General features: G+C 38.2%; 1 protein-coding gene across 3 annotated transcripts in view; it reads left to right on the plus strand.

Moving 5' to 3' along the window:
* Positions 1–15,982, plus strand: part of aff3 (AF4/FMR2 family, member 3) — a 31,655-nt gene extending 15,673 nt beyond the window's left edge. For all 3 annotated transcript variants that reach the window (XM_052142598.1, XM_052142600.1, XM_052142599.1), the window contains 11 exons: positions 1,268–3,280; positions 4,665–4,780; positions 5,089–5,248; positions 6,778–6,914; positions 7,022–7,085; positions 8,376–8,512; positions 8,604–8,675; positions 8,784–8,877; positions 11,224–11,273; positions 11,373–11,566; positions 14,810–15,982. In XM_052142598.1, the coding sequence (XP_051998558.1) occupies positions 1,268–3,280; positions 4,665–4,780; positions 5,089–5,248; positions 6,778–6,914; positions 7,022–7,085; positions 8,376–8,512; positions 8,604–8,675; positions 8,784–8,877; positions 11,224–11,273; positions 11,373–11,566; positions 14,810–14,931 (3,159 nt within the window). In that variant the 3' untranslated portion in view covers positions 14,932–15,982. The remainder of the gene's footprint in view (positions 1–1,267; positions 3,281–4,664; positions 4,781–5,088; positions 5,249–6,777; positions 6,915–7,021; positions 7,086–8,375; positions 8,513–8,603; positions 8,676–8,783; positions 8,878–11,223; positions 11,274–11,372; positions 11,567–14,809) is intronic.
* Positions 15,983–18,254: the final 2,272 nt, after the last annotated feature.

The raw sequence follows: 18,254 nt of genomic DNA on the forward strand, positions 1-18,254 counted from the left end.
TGTACATTTTGTAACATACTATTTTATAACAGCCTATAATAATGAATAGATGATACACTGGAACATCAAGACCCAAAGCAGCAGACATGTTATTATATATAAAGTTATGAACTTGTAATTGCCCCTTGAGTACTCAAAATACACAAAATGACCAAAATGCCCATCCCTAAATGGTACACTATTTAAAGATTAGCCTACTCAATAAAAATGGTTGGACATTTGTCATGCAATAAAACAAATTGTAAATCTTACTAATATATTTTTTTTTCCTTCTTTGTTTTTGTTTTTTTGGAGTGTAAAATGGGCCTTTATTTTTTGGGTGTGGGAAATGCCACACGGTTCCAGGTAGAAGATGGGGGGGGGGGTTGGGGGGACTGTGGGAAAAGGGCACAAGAGATGTAGTGTCTTTGCTGGAAAGAGAGAGAGAGGGGAAGGAGGAATGTTTGAGTGGAGGAGTAAAAGTTTAAATTAAGCTCTGGTTAGCTACCGTAGGCGAGCAATGAAAGCACAGTCTGCCCTGGAGCTTAAGTGTGCCATCAAGTACAACCTCAAATGTTTTGTATGGTTTAAGGAATCTCTCTGTATCTTGCTCTCTCCTTCACCCCCTCTTTTCTTTTTCCTTTTTCTCCCACTGACACACTGGCTACCCTTGTTTCTTATTTATTTATTCTATCGTTTCATCTTTTCAGCTTTTCCCAAATGCATTGCTTTCTCATGACTACAGTTTTGAGTAAATAGAAGCAGATATGGGTTTGTCCACTCCTGCACACATACCGTGTTTACTTTATGCCACGATGACCAAGAATTTAGATGGTTTGCAGTTTAATATTATTATTTAATATTATTTATTATTTACGATTAATATTATCTATAATTGCCTTGGTGTAACTAATATTTTGTTTTTAACAAACTTACATTTTCTTTTCTAAAGGTGTTATGGAATAGGTTCATAAGAAATCCAATTACTGTTTTGTAATAACATAGGTATTACACTTGTAAAAGTTGTTATACTGTTATACTAAATACTGTCATTCTCAAAGGTCAAGAACAACTTCACTGATCAACATAATCTAGTCTAAAATGTTTTATAATTTAGATCTCTCTGGATTTATTATGTCACAGTATTTGATCAAATTACACTGATATTTACAATGTTATTTAACAGGGTCATTTTAATCTCTGATTATTTTTATGCCAATTTTGACATTTTAATTTCAATGTTAATTTATCTGTCTAATACTAATGCCATTTCTGTGTCTGTGTCCAGGCCCAGAGTCCACAGTCCACACAGTGGCAGCTGGACAAGTGGCTTGAGAAAGTGCCTAAACAGCATCCTTCAACTGACCACGATCCCGGAGGAGGACAGCACCTGGGTGCAAACTCTGGCAGAGGACCATCACCGGGAAGATACTGGGAGTCAAGACAGGATTACAGTCCATGTGAAAGTCCAATCCCTAGTCCAAGATTTGACTATAGCCCTAGGAACAGTCCTCACCCCAGCCCATGCCCCAGTCCAGGAATTAGCTTTGTGCCAAGCCCAGTTCCAAGTGTATGCCCAAGTCCAGGAGATAGCCTCAGAGGGAGCAGAAGCCCCAGCCCTTTACCTCTGCATCCTCCCAGAAGCCCCAGTCCAAATCTCTCACGCACTGCAATACAGAGCCAATCCAACAGTACATATCCTCAGGTTCAGCCTCTTCAGCAGGAAAGTCCAAGGCATATTGCACGGCCAACAGTTGTCTCTGATCCAGCTCATCGTCCCAAAGTCAGGCCATGGGTGCCGCCGAACCATAACACTGATGAGAGAAAAGTGTCTAGACCCAAAAACTCTAGATCCAGAGACTCTAGACCTGGTCCTCCCCAACAGCATCATTCCAAACACACAGAAAAGTTACACAAAGATGTCACACACAAGCCTGAAGCCAAAAGCTCTGAGTCCACATGCAAGCAAAGGTTTAACCCAGCTTCTAATCCAATTCCAAAGCATCATTCTAAGCTGAACTCAAGACCAAATTTGAGCCCAAAACCACAAGTCAGACATTCATCTACAACTGACCATAGTATTGAACATAATCGCAGAACCAGTGAACCTACAGGAGTATCAATCCACAGTTCAACCTCCAAATCCGGGCATTCAACTAATTTCAGTACCTCAAAGAGCTCTGAACATAGTCCCACATTAAAATCCAGGGACTCTTACCGAAGTGACGTGAACGGTCGATCCAATCACAGTAACAACTCCAGCTCGAAGTATAAATCTCTCCCTGATCCCAAGCAATCCAGCTCTAAACCGAGCTCCCGACCGAGTGCTAGCCCAAAGCCCAAGGTCAAACTCCCAGGAGAAGCCCCAGAGCCTAGAACTGGGTATTCACAAAAAGAGCCAAAGCCCAGAGAGAGAGAACGGGGGGTTGACAGCCGAGGTAAGGCCCAGGGAGTTACTCTGGTGCCGACCGGCAAGGAGCAGAGGCTAAGGAGACTGGCGGAGGAGCAGCTCATAAGGCGCCGCTGGGTTCAGGGTTCTGAGGAAGAAGAAGACAAGGAAGATAAGAGAAACAAGGAAGGGGAAAGGGAGGGGAAAAGGAAAAGGAGGAGGGAGCAGGAAGCTCAATGGCAGGCAGTGCAGCCCAAGCAAAGACCTCATACTAACAGCGAGCATCACCCTCAAGTGGAATGCAAACAACTCTACCTTGAAGAGCAAAAGAGGAAGAAGAGAAGGCGGAGCAGTGAGGACATCTTTTCCCATCCTCATGTGATAGACTGTAGCCCTTCTCCTCCACTTTCTCCACCCTCTCCTACTCCAGTCATCCAGCCCACACAACCATCCTCGTCTTCATCATCATCATCATCATCCTCATCATCTTCGTCTGAATCAGACTCTGAGTCCAGTCCACCCCGGAACATTGCCAAAGTCCCTGCAGATTCAACATCTAACCAAAAAAAGAAGGGGCACAACAAACAGGGCACAAGTACTTGTGCTACCCCTGAAAGGCTGAGTTCTGACTCCACAGAGGCAGATGAACAAGGTCGGCAGAAGCACAAACTCTACACGCTTGTTCCATTCGGCCGTTCTGAAAATTCCCCCACCGTCTCGAATCGAGGCCTGAGAAATCTAGTAGTGAGGATAGACCTCTCGCTCCTTGCCAGAGTTCCTACTACAAATGAGATTATAGAAAGACAGTCCTCGTCTTCATCTTCGTCATCAGGAAAGTCGAAAGAAAAGACGCTGATGAGGAATCTGCAGCACTCTGAGCAACTACCAGGGGATGGTAGAAGTAAAAGAAAAGTGAGCAGAGACAGGAAACATCTTCACATTCAAATAAACCATTTTAAATTTATATTTAAAGGAATTGTTCACCTAAAATTAAAATTCTTTCAAAATGTACTCACCCTAAGGTCGTGTAAAACCTGTATGCTTTAAGTTTTTCAGAGGAAGACAAAATAATATATTTTGGAATAATTACACTCTTCTCCATACATAAACATAGGGGTGGGCGATATGACCAATTATATCATGATATGAGTCATTGTATATCACGATAATTATATATATCACGATAGAGTCATTGTTTTACAGGAAAACCAATCAAAATTGGTTAAAATAATAAATAACCATATTGTAATGCCTATTTTTGAAAAATCTTGTCAGAGAAAAAAATACTTTTTATATGAAAAATATTTCCTCGTATATAATTTTCTCTTTATTTAGATCTTGAAAAACAAAGTAAAAAAAAAAATTTTTTTTAAAAGACTGAATTAATGCAGAGCGCATCTTTTGGCTTTCATAATATTCTTTAGCATGCTTCATTTTAAGGAGGTAAAACAGATTGTTTGTATTACCACAAGTGATTATCGTCGTGTGACAGTTTGCAGATTAAATATTTCTAATCCGTGTCCGTTTTTGTGTACCAGATGTAATAACAAGCTCTCCTTCATTTTCTTAACTCTTCTTTTGATCACATATGCAAAAAATTCATCAAATGATGGAGACACACATGATGTGCGGTGTACTCAAGCACACCTAGGCATGTTAAAATGTGTCTGGACCACAGTGACATTGTCCTGGGAGAGTGTGTCAGTCAGCTCACGGTGGACTTCTGCATCCTCCGCTGTATAGCGTTCAGAACCGGCCTGCAGAATCAGAATTGCAAAGAGTCAGCCACTGCATAAATCCTTTAGTGAATCTGGCGTTAAACCAGTGCAAATAATTTGGATGACTGGAATTTATTCCCCGCTCAAGCCTGGTTTCAGTTTCACATCAAGCGTGCCCACTGATAGATACAGTCACGCTGCGCACATGGATATTTACTAATCGTGATATAAACGATATAGCAAAATCTCTGTTGATTGACACTTTATATCATCGCCACGATATATATCGTCATATCGCCCAGCCATACATCGACAGTTCATAATGGCCAGGTTTCTCAAATTGATTGGTTTTCACGTGTGTAGTAACCGAACACAACGCACCATTTTTGAATCTGGATGTGAATGCGAGCTCTTGACCCGTGTCTGCATGATTTTATGCATTGCACTGCTGCCACACGATTGGCAGATTAGGTAATCAGCGTGAATAAGTAGGTGTTTGAGTGTACCTAACTAAGGACTTTGTGAGTCTATATACTGTATATATGTGTGTTGAATGCAAGATTTTTTTTTGCTATCAGGCTGAGAATGGAGAGGCTCAAAGAGAGAATAAGAGAACTCACTCTCATACAGACAAGCTCCCTGTGGCAGTGAGTAGAGTGACTGAGGAAACCAGCTCTGACAACAAACAAAATGGGTATATTTACACATGAACATGTTGTTTATTTGCCATAAGGAATTTTTTGGTGCTTCACTGCTTTCCATTTGTGCACACAGTTTAGGAAATATTGAACGAGCTATTTCTTATATCTCGCTCTGAAATTATCTTTAGTGTGAAAAGTATTTTTTTAGTGTGAAAGACCATGGGTAAATCCGTTGGTTACAATGACAAAATATCAACATGCAAAGGTCAATTCAGTGCTGTTATTCTTGTCCACTGGGCCGTAAACTGATGTTTACTGTTTACCCTTGTGGATGATGCTCTTTTTATTGCCATGTATTCAGATATCAGGAAGATTGCTTTTATACCAAGAGGCCAGTGTCTCCATTGTCTCCCCCATCTGACATATCCGAGCTCTCAAAGCCCTCAGTAAAAGCTCAGCATGCAGAGAAGTACCACACACCTCCAGAAAAAGTCAGAGATTCTTCAGCACAGAAAACACAGGCACGTAAAATAACACAGCACACAAAAACAAATATGCTTTTTGTTTTTCATTCTTTCTTTATTCTTCCATTCATTCTTTCTTTTCTAGGAAGCAGAAGTCATGTTCATAAGCAGTTGTCAGTTGTTAATTTGTCATGCAGAAATGCTATTTTGCATCCATTGCTTTGACAATTTTGATAACAATAAGATGACACGCTACTGCTCTCTTGTTCCATCTCTGATAATGATGTTTCAACAGCATAATGGTCTTTTCATAGGACAGGTTGTAAGAAAGAGTGGTGCGTCTAATTCATTAACTACTGTAAGTCTGGTAGAAGTTCCTGAATGGCTAACATCTCTTACAGCACCTTTCATTTTATTTATATATTGTGGAGTGGAGGGGGGCGGGGCCGGGCTGGAATGTCGCACGCCCAGTCCCCAATCGGCCTGATGGGGCGCGCGAGTAATAAAGGCGGCCGGTGACGATGGTTTGAGAGAGAGAGAATTACGGGCATGTCCGTCATGTCTGTGTGTTTTTGTTTAATTAAATTATTATTTATATTGACAAGCCGGTTCTCGCCTCGTCCTTGCCCATCTTAACCCCCGTTACATTGGTGCCGAAACCCGGGAGGGAGGAGGGATGCCCGTCGCAGGGTCCTCGAACACTCCTCCACCCTCTCCGGCGGACGACAGCCGCTCCTCTCTGGGCGAACCGGAGTCAAACCTCCGACCCCCAGCGGACAGAACCCCCTCTGCTTTTCTGGCGGCACGTGGGGACACTCCTCTGCCCCTGGCAGCGGGCCTACCGCTCCAGACGGTCGGGGAGTTGCTTCTCTCCTCCCCTCCTGGACGGCGGTCTTCCCTCGACCTCTCCACGTCTCTGGGGATGGCAGGGCACTCCTCCGCCCCCGGCAGCGGCTCCCTCGCTCCAGGCGGTCGGGGAATCCAGTCCCCACTCGCCCCGCGGACGGGGGCCGTTCCCCGCGTCCGGGCGGTCGGGCTACTCCGTCACCCGGCAGATGGCAGCGGCGCTCCCCTGGGTGGACGGCAGTGTCGAGAACTCTACGACGGGCATCCCTCCTCCCTCCCGGGTTACGGCACCAATGTAACGGGGGTTAAGATGGGCAAGGACGAGGCGAGAACCGGCTTGTCAATATAAATAATAATTTAATGAAAACTTAAACCAAAACACACAAACATAAACACACACATGACGGACATGCCCGTAATTCTCTCTCTCGAACCATCGTCACGGCCGCCTTTATCCCTTGCGCGCCCCATCAGGCGATTGGGGACCGGGCGTGCGACATTCCAGCCCGGCCCCGCCCCCCTCCGCTCCACATATATTTATTTGTATTAGCTTATTACTAAGACTCTTGTCTTTTCATTACACTGTTCCATCGTGCTTGGCTTTTTCATATATAACCCCACTCTCTGAAAGTCATGGGCTTAATCATAAGGGATTTCATTTAGCAAATGCCTTTTTTAACACTTATATTTACCCAAATCCTTTTAATGTTAAATGCTTTAATTTATCATTGCCATCACAGGTCCAAAAGACACAGCCCAAGATAGAGGTGGAGTGTATCGGGGTATCACGACCGCCACAAACTCTTTCTGGATCCCGAGATCCTCCCCTAACCCTTCCTCTTCACTTCACTAAAGGAACTGTGCCTATCAGTGATGTGTGAGTTAATGCCTCCATTTCGTTTAATGATGCTTCAGATCTTAATATTCAATACCTCTCCTGTAGTCTCACTCACTCACATCTCTCTGTTCTTCCCCTCACATTAGCTCTCATCATGCTGAGTACTACATACATGAGGCCAAGAGGTTAAAACATCGAGCAGATGCTATGGTATTACAGCATTGTGAACACACATTTAAGACACTTCATATTGCCACTAGATAAAGACTTTCAGCGAGATGGTTTTGTTTTTAGATTTCAAAACTACTTTTCACAGTCAAACAAGTGGTCAGTGGCCCCACAAAATTCAATATTTAAGCCATAATTAAAGTCTATGCATTATATAACAAAATATCAAACCTAGTGGCATTTTATTATAAGAAATATAGTACAAGCACACCTTCCTAGCAAAACATTTGGCAAAAATATATATTTTTTTATAATTATAAATCAATAGATACAGTATGTTATTCAAAATTATGACCAATAACATTTTCTGGTTGTCAAACTTGTGGAACATGTCCATATTTACTGTGATGAACTACACATGTAATTTCTGTGCTAGGATACCACCTGTATGAACCTTAAGGGAACTGACTTCATACATCCACCACAATTACCTTAAAGTTATAGTTCACCCATCATTTACTCACCCTCATGCCACCCAGAAAGAATATGTTTTTGAAGAATAGTTTAGCTCTGTAGGTCCATACCTTGCCAAGTGAATGGGTACCAAACCTCCAAAAGGACATAATGACAGCATAAAAGACTCCAGTTGTTAAATCTTTATCTTCAGAAGAGATATGATAGGTGTGAGTGAGAAACAGATCAACATTTATGTGTTTTTTTGCTATAAATCTCCACTTTCACTTTCACGTTCTTCTTTTATTTTTGGTGATATGCATTCTTTGAGCATATCACCAGCTACAGGGCAGAAAGGAGAATATATGGTAAAAACTGACTTAAATATTGATCTGTTTCTCACCCACACTATCATATCACTACTCAAGACACAGATTTAACCACTGGAGTTGTGTGGATTACTTTTAAGCTGCCTTTATGTGCTTTTTTGAGCTTCAAAGTTTTAGTGTCTATTCACATTGACATACAGAGCTGAGATCTTCTTCTAATAATCTTTGTCTGCAGGATAAAGAAAGTCATTCACATCTGGGATGGCATGAGGGTGGGTTAATGGTTGGGTGAATGAATTTTCATTTTTGGTGAACTATCCCTTTAAGATCAGCAGGTTAAAAATAATTTGAAAAAATTAGTTCTTAGAAAATCTCTAGCATAATTTGTTTGCAGATGTCACTTGGTTTGATATATTATCTATCTAATGCATTGACATTCAGACATTTTTAAGAGTGACTTAAGTGTACCAAAGTATACTTTTTGAGGGCATACTGAATATATCTGTTGCGTCCAATGCTCTTTTGCCTTTCTGTCCCTACCTGTTCTCAGGTGGATAAGTTAGGCAAAGCTGTGAATTATGTGGATGCTGCTTTGGCCTTTATGGAATGTGGAAAAGTCATGGAAGAGGGGCCACTGGAGTCCAAGTCCCCCTTCTCTATGTACACTGAAACTGTGGAGCTCGTAAGGTGTGTAAGAATTTTGTCTCTTTTTTCCTCCTTTGACTCTCTGTCTGTCTGAGACCCCTGTATTGATTTGAACATTCTCTGTGTTGGTTAGATACGCTATGAGACTGAAGAGTCATGCAGACCCTGGAGCCAGTCAGGTGGACAAACAGCTAGCTGTACTGTGGTAAATACAACTCTACACAAATCTGTAACTCTCTGTACAGTGATTCTGAACATATTTGCTGCATTTTGATTTAGTTTAAGACAAATACATTTTGTTTCTGGATTTCAGTTTCCGCTGTCTTGCTCTCCTCTATTGGCAAATGTTCCGACTTAAAAAGGACCACGCTCTGAAATACTCTAAAGTCCTGCTAGACTACTTCAAGGTATGTGTGGGCAGGTTTAAGTGGTTTACGAGGACTTTTGTTACTAACTGGTAATTATAAGGTTATTATGCTATAAATGTGGTTTATGCGGACATTTCTAGTGTCCCCATAATTCAAATCGCTTTAAAAACATACTAAATTATTTTTTATTGAAAATGTAAAAATGCAGAAAGTGTTTTTTGAGGATTAGGTTTAGGGGTTGTGTTAGGTTTAGGGGATATAATTTATAGTTTGTACATTATAAAAATCATTATGTCTATGGATAGTGTGTGTGTGTGTGTGTGTGTGTGTGTGTGTGTGTGTGTGTGTGTGTGTGTGTGTGTGTGTGTTCGTTTTAATGGAATAGTTCACCCAAAAATGAAAATGTTCTCATCATTTACTCACTTTCATGCCATCTCAGATGTGTATGACTTTCTTTCTTCTGCAAAACACAAATTAAGATTTTTCATTTGTGCAATGCAAGTGAAGGATGGCCAGAACTTTGATGGTCCAAAAATCACATAAAGGCAGTATAAAAGTAATCCACAAAACTCCAGTGGTTTAATCTATAACTTCAGAAGCGATGCAATCACCTTGGGTGAGAAACAGATGAACATTTCAATCCTTTTTTACTATAAATCTCTACTTTCAAATTGTGAATGTGAAAGTGGAGATTTATAGTAAAAAGGGACTTAAATATTGATCTTTTTTATCACTTCTGCAGTCAGATTTAAGCACTGGAGTCTTATGGAGTATATTTGTGGTCTTTATGTGATTTTTGGAGCTTGAAATGTCTGGCCACCATTCACTTGCATTGTTAGGACCTACAGAGCTGTGATATTCTTCCGTTATCAGCAGAAGAAAGAAATTCATTCGCATGAGGATGGCATGAGGATATATTAATAATGAGAGAATTTTAATTATTGGGTGAACTATCCCTTTAACATTATCAACAAACTTCAACACACAATCAAAAATAAAAAAGCAGAGGTTATCACTATGTCAGCATGAAACAAACAGTTTGGCTAAAATGCAATTTTAATAACAGACACATGCAAATTTACATTTTCAACAATGATGCATAACAGAAGTGTGAACTGAAAGTGTCTTATTTAATTTAGTCTCTTGAAAGCAGAAGATTTTGGGTAATTTTTACTTGCAACTATTAAAGTATTGCCCGCGGTAAATTGTAGTTTTGCTTTGGCAAGTTTAAATGCTAATATGAGGTCAGTGAGGTCTTAACCGATACAACTAGACATGAGCTTAACTCGCTCCATTCCTGCCTCCTTTGCTTTGATTGCAAAAATTCAACTGATATTCCAAATATTTTTGCTCTCCTCTTGCACCACTTCTCACTATGGATCCCCACTGTTGTTGCTTTAAAGGAATATAATATATAAAGGAAGTTTAATACAAGTTAAGCTCAATCAACAGCATTTGCGGCATGATGTTGATTACCATCCCTCCTTTTCTTTAAAGAAAACAATAATCGAGGTTACAGTGGGGCAATTACAAGGGAAGTAAATGAGGCACATTTGTGGAGCGTTTAAAGTCAGAAATTTGAAGCTTATAATTGTATAAAAGCACTTGCATTAATTCTTCTGTTAAAACTCATGTGTTATTTGACCTGTAAAGTTGTTTAAATCATAATTTTACAGCCTTTTTAAGGATTTTGGCTTTGTTGACATTACAAAATTGGCTATAAATTTACACGGAAAAGGAATTTTATCACACTAAAATCATGCTAACATGCATATTTATTTAGATGTCTTGTGGCTACACTTTTGAAACATTGAGTATTTTAACATTTACAATGCTCTCATTCTCTTCCATTGTATGACCCTCTTTGTAACCCAGATTTTTTAAGAAAAGGATGGCTGAGTCAAAATAAATTTTTGTGGAAATCAATATATGCCACAAATGCTGTCGACTGAGCTTAACTTGCATTGAATCCAGAATATTCCTTTAAGTTGCTTTATTGTCTGACCACACCTCATGCACTCTACTGACCTGTAAACTTTCACAATAAACTCCTTTTCCCAGAATAGATTAAAAAATCCACTTCTTGCTAGTTGATCAACTTGCTGGAAATGTATATCTCATTTGATTTTATCTGATTGGAGCATGTCCTCTGAACCCTTACATTGCATGCAATACATTCAAATTGTTTCGCAGATAACCTTAAAAGTGACTATTGAGACATTTTTTTCTCTCAGTCCTAATATGTTTAGTCACAGACACATTTCTCCATGTATGGACACGTTGATGACCCCTGCACAAAAGACAACTGATACCAAGAAAAAACAGTTTGTTTAAAGAACAAATCTGTCCTGGTTAAAGCTGTATATATACCTTCTATTTTTACAGAGTTCTCCAAAAGCACCCCACAAACCCCCGCCCTGGAATGATGCTGGAAAGTAAGGTTTAATTATGTGTATTCCTTTAACACACAGGCACTGTGAGTGACCTTTATGTTGAGTTTGAGTGTCAATACATCTGTATGTGTGCTTCTACAGGGGAGCTGTTCCTCCAGCCTCTGTTTGCTCGGTCAATATAATGGGATCTCACACAGCCAGCTCACCGAGCAACGCCATCAGCATTCCCCATCGTATCCACCAGATGGCAGCAAACCACCTCAATATCACCAACAGTGTACTGTACAGTTATGAGTACTGGGAGTTGGCTGATACCCTGGCCAAAGAAAATAAGGGTGAGTGCTCAGGGTTTCAGAGGAAGAGATGCAATGCTGTCTCCTTCATCTCCTCAGGGCCCCATTATAATAATAATAATAATAATAATGATAATAAACTTTATTTTTATACAGCACCATAATGTTGCTTCTCAATGTGCTTAATAGTTCTGAAAAGTCATCTTTCTCTTGGTATGACAGATATTATGTAAAGTTAATGTCTCATTTATCTTAAGTATTTGGACACTATTTAAAAAAAAAGTTGTACTGAACATTTCCACTTTTATTGCCCAGGAAAAACTAGGTGTTTGAAAGCTCTGCTAGAAAAAAAACTACATATTTTTTGTTATTGGTATTTGAGCCCTGGTCACCCACCAGCGCCGGAACGAGTTTTGAAGTGTGTGGGGGCTTCCAAGATTGTCAAAATTACGGTGACTGACTAGTTATTTATCTACATACATAGTTCAAATGTTGACGTACATACATTTCTCACTATATTCACAGTTCACACACAAATTTGATGAGGCAGCTGTCTTCGGTTTCGGATACTACTTGAAAACTTTGTTGGTTTAACTGAGTGTTCTTGTGTATCGGTCCTTCTTTTTATTCTATGTCTATTAAATCATTTGTTTTTTTTATTGTTTGTGTCTGCATTCAACAATGTTACATAAGCACAACATGCCCTGTGTTTTATACTGATTTAAAAGCAGCATTCTACATTCGACATTGTGTGACTTGAAGAGGTAATGGATAAAGTTATTTACTCATCCCTAATAATAGGATACAAAGCAATATTTGTTAATTATCCTACTTTGTCTAATGCTGCTGACTTTGTGACTCATCTTCGATATTAATCTTGTCTTACTGACATTGGATTAAGACAAATTTCCTTCTTGACAGATGAATAACACTAAACCGATTTATTTGACTTGCTAAACTTACCACTTTCATTCATTTCTTGCTTGTTTTGTTCATGTTCTGGGGCGTTTGTAGATCAGTGGCTAAGGCCAGATGTCTGCATATTTCCACTTTTCTTATTAAAGCAAAGGGCAAAATGGCATGTTTTCCGTTTTAAATGAATATCAGATGCTATGACTACATCTAATCATAGTCCTTACCAGGATTATACTTTAACGTCTGTTGTTGTTTATGCTTGAGGAGTTGATATTGGCTGTTGTCATTGCATAATTAATGAGGGACATCTGTGCAGGATTTGGGGACTATTTTTTCAGGATTTTTGGGAGTGTTATTTATTAACTGGGGCAGGGTGGAGGGCGGGGCCGGGTCGTGATCATACACACCCGGTCCCTTATCAGGCTAATTAAGCCTCCGAGAGGGATAAAGGTCGATGACAGACGGTGGTGCGACGAGAGAGAGATAGTTTACGGACATGTCCATCATGTGTGTGTTTGTCTTTTAAGTTTATCATTAAAACTATTATTTATATTGTCAAGCCGGTTCTTGCCTCCTCCTTTCCATTGACTCCCTTTACACTAACATTTAAAAGTTATTTGGGGTTATAGTTATGTTTTAAGTTCCATTTAATGTTTATTATGTCGCTTTATGTTATGACTAGGGCTGTTGATTTAACACGTTAATTCAGTGCGATTAATTGTATTAAAAATAACGGGTTAAAAAAGTTTATTCGCAATGCTCCCGGACCGTAATAAAGAAGATTCCTGAGAAATGCAAGCTTGTAGTACCACCTGTTTACTTCAGAGGGCAGTAAGTGAAATGACAGCTGTATGAGCAACGCGCAGTTTATACAGTGAAGAAAACAAACATCCAGCAGCAACAACACAAACATGCGTCACGTTCTTGCGTTCAAACATTTGATGGAGCGCAAATTCGATCTAAGGGATCTCAAGATGTGTTCTAATTATTAAACTATGTTTAACTTGACAAAGTGACCTAAAAAATTATGTTTATGACGCAACGCACCCGAGACGCTACACGAGCATTTCTGACGCTTGTTGAAATTGATGGGTCCGTAAACAAGCCCTCATAATAAATCTCGAACTGATTGACAAATCCACTTGTGTAATGGATTGCTGTGAACTGTGTGCCAATGATTGACTTATGATCAATAATATGGTAGTAAACAATAAATTGTATTCTAAAGCCACTTTTTGTATTGTCTTATCAATGATTAACTCTTCTACCACAGGAATGTAATGCATTTTAATTATCTGAATATTTTATATATACTGTATATATATATATATATATATATATATATATATATATATATATATATATATACACACACAGTATCTCACAAAAGTAAGTACACCCCTCACATTTTTGTAAATATTTGATTATATCTTTTCACGTGACAACACTGAAGAAATGACACTTTGCTACAATGTAAAGTAGTGAGTGTACAGCTTGCATAACAGTGTAAATTTGCTGTCCCCTCAAAATAACTCAACACACAGCCATTAATGTCTAAACCGCTGGCAACAAAAGTGAGTACACCCCTAAGTGAAAATGTCCAAATTGGGCCAAATTAGCCATTTTCCCTCCCCGGTGTCATGTGACTCGTTAGTGTTACAAGGTCTCAGGTGTGATGTCCCAATTATTTTTATATGAGGGCTTTCTCAGCAAATATTTGTATATGCGATTAAATGCAATTAATCGCGATTAATTATTCGGGACATCATGTAATTAATTTGATACAAATTTTGAATCGATTGACAGCTCTAGTTATGACATGTTTTGTTGTTGTTGGTTTAGTTACCCTGTGTGAGAGTAACCATTAGTGTTCCTTTGAGCTAGGTGTGATGATTCTGCATTGCAAAGTGTTTATACTGCTTCACACTGGTGACGCTTACTGGTGAAATCACTTGACTTGACAAGTGTGATGTACGTTTGGAAGTATTGGATCAAAACAAATTGTTTGTCAAGCTTTCAAAGCTTTATGAAGCGTGTTTTTTAAGCACCCATCACTTTTTAAAGTTTGCTGATTCCTGAGCTTTTGATTGCTTGAGGGAGACCTCAGTTTGATCATTATTTTCTATCAAAATAGGAAAACAATGACTCAAGCTAGTAGTCACACTTTTTCAGTCAGCTCCCATGCTATACTACTATTAATGCGTGCAGCAGAAGTGCACATATTTTTATGTCAGCCGAAGTTCCATTGAGGTGTAGACCCACCCCTAAAAAAAAACTTTTTCAAAATGAATATTATCCTTTATGTCATTGGACATTTCTGTATACAACTGACCAGGCAAATGCATTATTTCTCTCTCTTTCTTTCAACAGAATTTTTTAACTATCTGAACACACTGACGGGACCTTTGACTCTGCATAGCAGCATGGCCCACGTCATCCAGTATACCAGACAAGGCCTCCAGTGGATCCGGATCAGCGCTAATCTGTCATAATACATGTAGAAACTTCACAAATCACTTGTGGAAGCAAAATGTTAAAGCCAAATTATCAAAACATTCTACAGTTACCTGCACTCTTTGACCCAGACGTCTGATCTAGGGTCAAGACTATTGTTTAGGCCAGACAGTGCTAAAGCAAAGTGTCCCCCTCAAATTCATGACATGCATCATGCCAGGACTTGATATTGAGGAGTGGACATCCATGATTTACCCTATAAAGCATTATGTGTGGTAATATTCAAGGACAATTTTCCTGGTCATGCAGTTCTTAGCACTTCTTTTAAAATCAGTATCTTGCTGGAATTTGTAAAAGCTGCTTTTCCAAAAATGTGCCACAATTTTATATTAGAAATAATAAGAATTCATTTTTGAAGTAGCCGGTATACAGTTATAATGCCGTTAAAGCCCTCTTTACTGGATTGATATGATAGTCTATGACAAGGTGTTGCATCAAACTAGTTTTTTTTTGAGCGAGAGCCTTTCATAATTTCTTACCTGAAAATCAGTACATGCATGAAGTCTCTTTATAGCACTGTGGATGTTATTAATGTTTATACTTACTTTTTTTTATGAAGTTATTTGTGCAATAAGTCAGATTTGTTTTAAACACCAGTGTCATGTAGATGTTTTGGTGCTGTTTTTTAATAGCCATCATAAAGTCATGTTCTCAGACTATGCAAGGCTATATATGACATTGTGAAGTTGTTGTAAAGTTTGAACTTTATGAAAGAAAATAGAAACAGGGCTTTTTTTAATTAAAGTGTTTTTACAGAATATTGCGGTGGTGGTGGGGATGTTAATGGTGTTGTTGAGGATCATGAATGGCATGGTCTATCATTAGTGTCCATTATATTTTAAAACAACATGCAAGCAACCCAATGTTAGCCTACAAATGAACTGAGACCTCACACTTTCTATTGATTTATGGACACCAAGTTCTCACAATGAAGGACATAAGAGCAGGACTGTCCTCACACAGTAAATTGATCTTTTAAAGAATACTTATTTAGATGTGACTATTTACTGCCAAAATGGTGTGTGAATCTCTAAAAACTCCCTTACAGAAAATGTCCATGGGGACATTCCTAAACAGATGTATCCTAGGGGGTAGATCCCCTCTAAAAGGAAATCCTGTCATCGTTTACTCAGCCTCATTTTGCTCCAAACATGTATGACTTTCTTCCGTGGAACAAAAAGGAAGAGTCATTCTCAAATAATGACTGACTTCTGACTGAGGGTAAACATTTTTGGACATCTTGACATTATTTTATTCATGAAGGACAACTTGACTGTGGTTTTTTATTGAATGAAGGGTTGTAACACCAGTGACAATTATTCTTAAAATATGAATTTTCTAAGATGGTGTCAATAGCATCACAAAGCATACACCACTGATCACACTAAAATCAATAAATCAAACCATTACTTATTTTTTCTCAATAAAAAATCTTCCACATGAAAATTAAACAATGACATAATTGAATTAAACATGTTAAATAATTACAGTTAAAATGTAAATGAACGTATTCAACTTGGTGGGAAAATCACCATATGTGCATTTGAGCAGCATCTTCTTCCTCTGAACTTTGACCTTCTTTTCTTTTTGTTTTTTCAAAATACAAGTTTTTAACATTGATAACACCAGTGACTAGGGATGCACTGATAGGAACATTTTTGGCCAATACCTATTCCGATTTTAACAAAAAAATCATAGGCCGTTACTGATATTGATACTGATATTTTGCCACTTACCTTATTTTGTCATCAGATCACTGTTTTACTGAAGAGTTATGCTTTAAAATTTGACAAAAGATTTATTTATTGTTCTAACAATAAATAATTTTAATTGAACACATGACAGGACAAAATTTTAAAGAGAGTCACAAAGAAAGATAAAAATATTGTAAAAAGAAATGACTAAATATGATTACATGATGATTGAAATGGAAAATATATATTATAAAACTACATTTTAAAACACAGGCTTTTAATAATAATAATAATAATATGTTTCATTTATATAGTGCCTTTCCAGAGCTCAAGGACACTTCACAATAAAGAACAGTAACATAACAATCATATGGACAATGGGACAGTTGTATAGGCAACCAGGGTCAATGAAGGGTCAAGAATGATACCAAAGTTTATGACCGTGGCAGATGGAAAGATTAGAGTTGCATCAAGGTCACAGCGAGGAACATTAATTAGATGTTTTGTTAGAACAGAATAGAATAGTTTTTAACTAATCAAATTATTCATTACTTATCTTGTATTGCTTTTAAAGTTTAGTAACCGCTCCTGGCCATATCATGATTTTAATCTTAATTCAATCAATCATATAGCATTAATGGATATCATACCAATATCTCAGAAGTCAAAGTCTGCTGGTTTCAAAGAGTTTTGGATGATTTCTCTCATAATGTATCATATACTGCAAGTGCCACTTTTTAACAACTATCACGTCCGTTTATGGTGGTTTTTACACATTAACGTGAAAACGAGAAAGATTAAAAATTTAATATTATGTGTTCTTAGGAGTGCCAACTCCTATATAGAGTGGCAATTATTATTTCTAAATTTTGCATTTGAATTCACAAAGTTTTTACAAAGTGTGTTACTAATTAATTATAAATAAAACAACTGTTTTATTTGATATCAGCATTTTCATGCTAATAACCGATATGCCGATGGTTTTAATTTGGTCGATAAATGGCCGATATATAAATATCAGCAACTGATTCATCAGTGCGTCCCTAGGGATAACATTTTTTTTTTAACTATTCAAAATATTAATTAATTACTTATCTTGTTTTGCTTTTTTGCACACTTGTTAGGCCTTACACTACTCCTTAACCTGAATAAAAATAAACACATAAATAGCTATTAATGTTATAGAAGTGTTGTATAAGTGCTGTATCAGATTAAGTCAATTGACAAATTCAAATATATTTTCTAAACAAATTAAAACATTATAGAGTCAACCCCTTTCTTATTATTTAGATTATATAATGATTCCTAATATATGGGATTTCTTGACTTGTTTTTCATGATGTAACAGTCAAGGGACATTGTCACCATATATTGATAATGACCCAGTTAGCCTCAGTCACCATTCATTTTCATTGTATATTTTTGTCCAGACAATGAAAGTAAATGGTGACTGAGACAGTCTCTAGCAGTTCAGCCTAACGAAAGTAATTCGCGTTTGTAACAACATAAATGGCCAAATATGACAACACCTCTAGGTGACCCTTTATCACAGACACGACATCAGTTTTATAAAAGTCCCTTCAACTTAAGAGGAATTTGTCTGGTTG

This window comes from Xyrauchen texanus, chromosome 14 (genome assembly GCF_025860055.1).
Source record: "Xyrauchen texanus isolate HMW12.3.18 chromosome 14, RBS_HiC_50CHRs, whole genome shotgun sequence".
Lineage (NCBI taxonomy): Eukaryota > Metazoa > Chordata > Actinopteri > Cypriniformes > Catostomidae > Xyrauchen > Xyrauchen texanus.